The sequence below is a fragment of the Bombina bombina genome, chromosome 9, assembly GCF_027579735.1.
Source record: "Bombina bombina isolate aBomBom1 chromosome 9, aBomBom1.pri, whole genome shotgun sequence".
Classification (NCBI taxonomy): Eukaryota; Metazoa; Chordata; class Amphibia; order Anura; family Bombinatoridae; genus Bombina; species Bombina bombina.
Window position 1 is genome coordinate 171,623,029 of NC_069507.1, and position 9,002 is coordinate 171,632,030.

General features: G+C 39.4%; 1 protein-coding gene across 1 annotated transcript in view; it reads right to left on the bottom strand.

The window, feature by feature from the left end:
• Positions 1-8,449, bottom strand: part of OGA (O-GlcNAcase) — a gene marked incomplete in the record, with an annotated part of 163,551 nt that extends 155,102 nt beyond the window's left edge. The window contains 1 exon segment of the mRNA XM_053692487.1: positions 7,939-8,449. Within this exon segment, the coding sequence (XP_053548462.1) occupies positions 7,939-8,104 (166 nt within the window).
• Between the last annotated feature and the right edge of the window lie 553 nt (positions 8,450-9,002).

Below are 9,002 nucleotides of genomic sequence, written 5' to 3' on the forward strand. Positions count from 1 at the left end.
GAAGAAAGTCTCTCAATAGCTGCCAGCCGGTCTGCTGCTTGCCCACTCGGCTCTCAGGTTGAGCTCCGGAGCGCAGCCCTGACCATCCAGAGCGAAATTACAGGGCAAAGTCACACCAATTATCTTTTAGGCCTTTAGCCACATAGCCCCATGGCAGTGATAGAGCCGGACTACAACTGTGATACTGTTGATTGATGCAGGAGTGCTCCCAATCTCCTACCGATCAAGACATCAATCCAGGGCTCTGTGTTGTGGCTCTATGCGGGGTCCAGCACTTTAGAATTGGCCTCCTCCTTCCTCGAAGCTTGTGATGTTGCGTAAAGCAATGACGCCTTTTGTCCCCTCGTTTCCCGGGCCAGCTATGAGACTAGGGTTGCCACCCGCCCCGATTTCACCGGGACAATCCCAGTCTGAGGCTCTGTGTCCTGTGTCCCGGAACTACCCTCAAATGCCCCGGGCTTAGCGCTCCCCTGGCGCAGCACGGAGCAGTGAGCACAGACTTTACAAATAAATTAGCTGGCCAGAGGAGCGCTTAGCCCGGGGTTACAAAATAAACCGGGTAGGTGGAGTCTGACTGTCTGGAGGAGAGACGGAGGATGGTGTGAGACAGTGGGAGGGGGGGGTGGGGGGAAAGAGGCTGGCCGAGGAGGGGAGTCGTCACATCCTGCAGGCTGCAGCTGAGAGCGGCAGAGAGAGGCAGGTGTTGGTGCGGTGCCAGGTAGGACCGTAGGAGGCAGAGTTTGTAAGCCCAAACAGCGGGGTAATGGGGGAAATTGGAACCATATAGGCAGTCCGGGTGTTGAGCTTGTTTAGGACAATAAACTTACAATTATTTAGAGGAAGGGTCTGTGTACAGTGAGCACAACTGAAATTTGACATGTCTATATATATATATATATATATATATATATATATATATATATATATATATATATATATATATATATATATATATATATATATATATATATTTCATAATGAATTTGAGGCTGCGAGAAACCACGTCCCAAGCCACGCCCTGAAACACACCCTTTCCACGCCCACTTAAACAGTGTCCAGGAATTTTCTGGGCAAAAGGTGGCAACCCTATGAGACCCTCTTGGGTGCAGCTTCCCCTCTCAGACTTTCACCCTCTGTGATCCGCTACTTGAAGGTCAGTGAGGATAGGTAACAAGCTGAGGATAGGATAGCTGCTTGTCGTTCTCCCACTCCGGCCTATCCTCCCTGCAGAAGATGATCCGTCGTTAGATGGGAAGGAGGACCGCACTCAGGAACAATCTTGTATAGTTTTGGTCAGGTATCGCTACTATAAGCTTAATATAGCATTTAATTGCTCCAAAACTAACTTTCTGCCCTTAAATGATACGATCTGCAGGAGCTCTACTAGGTTGCGTCCACTCTCTTCCTTGGCTGTCTCCGCCCCCCGCACTTTCATTTTTACCTGTAGATGTTACTGTCCCCCTCATAGCTCAATGTAAAATATTCACTGCCCTCTCTCCACGTGCAGCAGAGAAGGTAAGGCACACTATGTGGCTCAGCTTTAATGATGGCAGCTTGTAAACTGTTGCTGGAGGGATCACTTGTCTTCTCTGTTATTTTTTTTTAACATTCAGAGACCGAGTATTTAATTGTATGTATTTATTAGTAGATTGCCATTCTGTCTGTCTTTAGAGAGCAGCCTTTATATATCACTTGAACCTTTAGGGAAGCAGCAAAACCTTTGCACCCAGAGGAAAGAGGACTGTTTCCTAGCAGCCTGCAATGTATTAATGTGCAGCCAGCATCACAGAGGCAGCATGTAGGCGCATGCTTGAGATGCCCCAGACCCACATAAAAGCTGCTGACAGGAGGAGGCCAAACTAATATATAGTCCTGCATTTCAGTGTTCAGGTCTGAGTGCTGTAAATGTGAGATCCGTTCTTTATAGGACTGTTGGTGGCAGTGCATGTGTGAGAACGCCTCAGGTTTTGTGTTTCTCTGTAGCACTGTTCCACATCAGACTGTTCTCTTCAAACAATGCTGTGTTCTGGCTGCACTGTGTACGTTTTCCTTAAAGTGAGTGTTTAACAAACGCTAGGATTTACCATCACTAACAATAATGTTGAGTTTAAGTGATCATTTATTAAAAAAGGTGCTAAACTCATACTATCTGTGCTGTGGTAGCTCGCTAAAGTCAGAGCCTCCAGCTGCCCACGACACAGCGCTCTTCTACCAATGAGGTGATGTTTCCACCTCTAAACTAAATCTAGATTGTAAGTTCCCACGGGAATAGGGCCCTCAATTCCCCCTGTATTTGTCTGTAAAATTGTCTCTTATTGTATTGTTTCTCCGTTGTACTTTCATCTTTGTACCCATGGGCAGCGCTGCGAAATCTGTTGGCGCTTTATAAATAAGGAATAATAAACCAATAGCCATGCTAGCATTACAGAACACGGTCAGATGACACTCACAGCTATTGGTTTAGAGGTGGAAACGTCCACTCATTGAAGAAGAGCGATGTGCCGTGGGCGGCCGGAAGCGGACATTAGTGAGCTGCCGTGGCACAGAAAGGGTTAGTTTAGCATGATCACTTAAACTCTACATTCATTTTAGTGATGGTAAATCCTTGCATTTGTTAAACGCTTGGATTTACCATCTCTTTAACACAGTGCAGCCAGAAGGAAGCACTGTCTGAAGAGAACAGTCAAATACAGAACAGGTCTGCAAAGCAGCAGAATGAGTGGCAATTTTTTTTTCAACCCCGCCCCCTAGCCTTTCCTGGTCTGCAAAGCTGTGACTCCTGAAAGAAAGATGCTCCTGTAAGCAATGCATCTTTTGTATTATAGGTACAAATCCCCAAATCTGGAATTTCAAAACCAAAACTTATAAAATGACTATTTTAACAATATTAATAAAAAAAAAAAATATTATCAAAAATTACTTTTTTTCTTCCATCTTATCTGTAAGTCACAATCTTCTCTGCCTGCGTCTTTGGTTTGATTTTTGTGTTCTAACATGCAAATAATAGTCCATATTAATAAAAAAAATGTTGCCTTATTACTGTACTACTATCTTTCTGATGGTACTATGCTTATAAAAGTAATAACAATGATATAAAACTGCTTGTATACGCTGTATTATGTAAATATTGCATAAATTACAAAAGATATGTTTACACTTGGTACATTTTACAGATGCAAATATACAAACATTCCAAAATCCAAACATTTTCCAGTCCCAAGCAGTTTGGATAAAGAGTTTTCTACCTGTACTGCGTTTTTTCCTTTTTTGATGTATTTTGATTATTAGACCAAAACATTTTAAATACAATTTTTTTCTCCTCTGGAGCTAATTTGCAATGCAATTTTCCACCGATGCAGTTATAAAACTTTAAAAAGCGCTTTATTATCCAGTTAATCAACACATTGCAATTGAGCTGGTGCTTTAGTGTAACCGTCTTATTTGACATAGAAATTTCATTTTAAAATGACCTGCAGAAAAATGTTCACAAAAAAAAAAAATCTAATTGCAGAAAGTGAAAAAAGTTCTGCCTCTGGGTTGTTAAGTAAGTAGTTTTACAATAAACCCAAAACATATACAAATGTGTAAAGTGTGTCAGAAAATGTGTGTGATTAACCTCTAGGACAGTTCTTCAAACCACTCTTCGGGACCCATTAGTGGGTCACAACACTGTTTCCTGGGACGCAACTTGTTTGTGTGTTGTATGAGTGTGTGTGTTGTAACCTTTTACAACACTTTCAGGTTTGACTACATTCAGGAATAAAACTATGCACACATTTTAGTCACTTTGCAAAAAATTGCAGCTACCTTGTATATTACTATAGAAATTTTTAAGCACAAAAATAGAGTCGTGAAAGTATGTGATATAATTGCACTGGGTCTTGGGAGACCAAAGTTTGAAGAACCCTGCCTTAGGGCATTTACTAGGTCAAAAGCAATCATAACCCTGTACAAATATATATGGGATATGAATATGCACAGTTGCTCACACATATGCAGTAAGAATAGAGGCGGAAAAATCTTTTCTCTTCCCTAAAAAGGTGGCTTAGCACATACTCTGCTCATTTATTAAGAACGTTTCTTTATCAAAAAAGGCCAAAATTATTTTCTTATCTCCTCTATAAATATATAAAAAATATGTATATTTTTTATATACACAATTAATATTCTTCTAGTAATACAACCTTATAGGCTCGCAGTCTATAGATGATGAAAGGAAGTCTGCTGGTACAAATTATTATTTAAAGACATATTGTTGATTTCTGCAACAGTGCTCGACAACTATGTTGAAAATGAAGGCCACACATACATATATATTTAAGTCTTTCCAGAATCTAGCACTCACTTTACAAATACAGTAGGTGCTTTCAAACATCACATAAACAGTCCTTGATAAGAAAGCATTCTCTGTCTATAATGAACAACTTCATTTATGTGCTCCCATATATAAAAAGGTCATAGGGAAAACACACACACACACACTGTATGTGTATATATATATATATATATATATATCCCCATTTTCAGAAAGTAAGTGTTACCCTGCAGAATAGGGTGTACCATTACATTATTGCAGAATATTCATGAGGTGTTTGATACATAACACATTTCTGGGACTATTTTTCTCTTATCAAATTCCCCAGCTAAAATGACTTGATAAACCCCACTTAACATTGACTTATTAGCTGCATCAGGTGCCCCAAATTTTTTTTGTATACAACAATGGTTTTGCGAATGGTAAAAGACACTTCAGGCTATGACAGCTTAATGAAAATCTTGGCCAAAAACAACATAAGGATAAGCAGTAGTGCCAAACAGACGTACATTTGTGTATGTTAGTATCCGGATGTAGAAGGCGACAGCCGCTCACAGCATTCGGCTCTTTTCAAAGCCAGATTTATTTTTGTGAAAGTGCAACACACTAAGATCTGGATTTGCACAGATTTGTTTTACACTTTCACAAGAATAAATCCGACTTCGAAAAGAGCCAAATGCCACGAGCGGCTGCCTTTTTTCACATTCAGATACAAAAACGCATGTCTACTGCAAAACACATCATACCCAGATGGCTGAAGAGTTCTTACAAAAAGTCACCATGGGATTTGACAAAGACTGCAAATATATATAGGCTATTTGCTAGTGATTGTAAACTTTACAAAATTACTGCCCACTACATGAAAGTAATCTTAAAAAACAGGGGAACGTTAACATTTTGAAAGACTCTTCTTTAAAAAAAAAAACAAAAAAAAAAACCATTTACCACCAAGTTATGGTAAACATTATTAAACAAACCGCAGTTCCTCCGCCCGCATAACCTACTGTATTTAGCAGATGGATGACAAATCTGGCTTCCTCTAATCGTTGTGTGCCCCACAAGCAGGATGCCAGTTGTAAATATTTTTTAAAAGAAGCGTCTTTTACAATGTTAAACTAAGGATTCCAAATTTTTACTATTTTCAGCCCAACCTATCGTTTTCAAACAACAAACGTTTATATAACATAACTTGCCTATTTTTTTCAGTAAAACTATCTTTTTGAATATTTTAAACTTATAATTTATATTTAGAGAATGACGTCGGTACAGCCAACCCTCTAATATGGGCCGTGCACTACCAAACACAATCGCCAATCCGATTCCCATTTCGTGCATATCATTAAGTGACTATGTCGTCACCAGACGCATGCGCTTTGTGTTCCTTGACTCGCATATCCTATCTCCTAAATCCATTACATAGGTTGTCCTTTTCTCACTCAATATGGGTATATAGGAGTATAATGTTTCAATACTTCTTATCTCTAACCCGAATGCTCGTTATTGTTAGGGAGATTCTCTCAGCGCAGCGCTCAGTTCTTACCTGCTCTATGCAGCGTTGTCATCTGCTCTCTCTAAAACCGATACAGAGGGTCTGCTGGTTTGATGGTGACGTATACTATGGACTGAATATCGCGCATAGCGGCATTTGTCTGCCATTTTGATAACCTGGGTTATCGGTCCAGATTTGACGATTGAAAAAGACTAGCCGGCGGCGGGTTTGGAAATTGATCAATTTTCAATGTTGATTTTATAATAAATTGTAATAATTGGAAGCGCAATGCCTATTATAAATATCTTGCAATTGAAGATTACTTTTTTCATGGTTTAGTGCCCCTTTAATGAATTAAAGTACCCCCGTTTTAAAGATTACTTTTATATAGTGGGCAATCATTTAGTAAAGTTTACAATCACTTTAAGCTAAGCCTTTGCTACCTTGCTTTGGAGTTAATAAAATCAACTACTTTTTTCCAGTCTAGCACAATCTTTACGATGCGCACTGTCTCCAAAATAACTTGTCTCGCTGCACATATGCTGCATAATACTAAAATAGAAAAATATTATGATCATTGAGGGTCTCAACTTTGCAGAATTAATATTTTTTTGCTTTTATGCAGAAGACACAACATCAAAAATCAAGAGCGAGAAACAATAAATGTATCTGATTGATCACATAACAACTTAAGAAGAAATTGGGCTGGGGTTACTTATCACTCAAAGTCTCAAGCAAAAATAGAGAAGAACCCCCAGCAATTTTTACAGATAAATAATATAGCATGACTTGCACAAATTTCACAATGTACACTAGTTTTTTCTTTGCATAAATGTTTTGTATTTTATCCATTTATATAGGCCGACTGATAGTGTTTTTGCAACAATGTATAGTTTTGCTTATTTTGTAATAACATTGTGCTGATTTTCATACTCCTAACCAAGCCCCAAAATATCAGATGTATACACTAGTTTACAGACTCCTGTTTATGTTATCTGTCTTTTCATATGCAGGGAAGGGGAGGGGGTCTGCTCTTCCTGCTTTCCCAGCCCCTTTCAGTGGGTGTCCCAGCCTAAACTCATAAACAGTACTAAACTGGGAGCTTCTAAGCAAGTTTTTAAAAGGGTTTTAAAAGGTTTTATACTGGATTTTTAGATAAGTATCTGTGCATAGTCTTCTTTATAGTAGTGTCTTTTACATGCAGTTATATGAAAATCAGTGTATACTGTCCTTTTAAAGGACCACTATAATGCAAAAACTACATATCTAATTCATCAGAAACTGTCATTTTAGTGCTAGCAACCCTGTAAGTCAGTGTTAAGTAGATTGAAAGGATATGAAACAATGCTCATTTATTAAAAGCAAATATATATATAAATACGTAAAAAGAAACAGATTGCGTTAAAACAACTCTCTTTCTTGCTAAATGGGCACTTACAAATTATCAGTGTAGCCACTGCCTGCAACTAGAATAACAGAGCAGACATTATATAACAAGTTCTACTGTCTCATTTTTTGCTTTAAAAGTCTTCTACCAAGCATGAGCAATAGTAGATGTCCCCTAGCAACACTTCAAAAGGAAACTGCTCCTTTGCCTTCCTGTATAGACCACTGCCCCCTAGAGGGGTTGTGACAGGAAGTAAAGTACCCTACACAAATGAAGTTAAAAAAAAAAGTAAGAATCTTTAAAAATGATGAATAATAAACATTGTAATGATTTCTATTAGGTATAACCCATTGCTTAGTGTTTCTTTTAATTACATCAATGAAAGACTATTTTATATCCCTTCAGGGCCTTTATTGTGCAGGCTTGGTCATGCTACAAGTCATATACCAAAGACTTATTTATTAGGGATTTCTGACAAGCTCTGCCCTGGTACAATTGGTTATACAAGATTATAGGACAGGGCTGCACAAGCATTTCTTTATGCAATGCTAAATTCCACAAGTGGATGCTGCATTAGATGCCCTGAAGGTGTACTGACAGGACTGGTAGAGCCAGAATATGACATTTTAGCTCTCTCTCTAAGCACACATATATATATATATATATATATATATATATATATATATATCACATGCACTTATGCTATATGATCCCGAACCTGACGATTCTGAGCCCCCTGACTCTTACCCTCAACCACGCCGCACAGAAACTTCCTGGTAGTGCATGTCTCCGTCTCGGTGTCCGTGTCTTCCCCGGTAGGAGCGGTAGGGATCTCAGGTGTCAGGGGATTGGGATTTGCTTCTTTGTCCGTATCCACAATGGCGGCGGCTGCTTGACCCTCTTTTTGCACCATTCTGCTGATTGGCAACGTACACAGAGGACTGCGAAAGGCTATCCCGGGGAGGGGGGCCTCACAGACCGTTCTGTCAGTGCAAAGGGAGTCTTCCTGTGCGGGTTAAGTGCGCAGGCGCCGGGAACCGGATGGAACTGGTCTCAGCAATGAGAACAAATAACACTGCTTAGAACAAAGAAAAATCAGATTATGTCTTAGCAAAGCGATGTTCGCTACGGTTACACAATGACCAGTTAACCGGAGCGTGTCCCGTAAGCACGATCAATAGCAAAAACACCGTATTGCAGACTGCAGCTGCAGAACCCCGTTAGACAGTATTCTGTTTACTACGCCTTGCGCATGCGCGGAGACCTGCGGCTGTGACGTTTGCAAGGCAAAGCCTGCTGGGAAATGCTGTTTCTGCTGTATAGCTTTGCAATTATGAAAAAAAATAATTTACTAACAATTTCGTTTATCTCATACTACGCATGCGCTGAATCTAGCCCCTAGAGTTTAAAGGTGATGTTTGCCACGTTTAAGGGCTTCTGGGTTTTTAGCTATCACAAAGCAACCAATTAGTTATTAGACAGATGTCATATTGAAACCTAAAAGTGCCCTAGGGAGACACCCAGTGCAGAAGAGGGAGACAGAGAGTTCCTGTTTGGTAGGCTGGTTTAAACAGTTTGTGACTGTATTTGTTTCCTTGTAGTGAGACAAAGATACACATATGTCTTGCAATAAATGAAAATCACTCATTTATAAAGGTATTTTTTGTGTAGAAGCTCAGTTTCAATTTGCAGGAGGGTATAACCAATTCTGTTGAATTTGCTGGAAAATGGGAGTTTCATATTTTTATTATTTTGTGATTCAGATAGAGCATGCAATTTTATGTTTAAATATTTTTATTGAGATTATAACA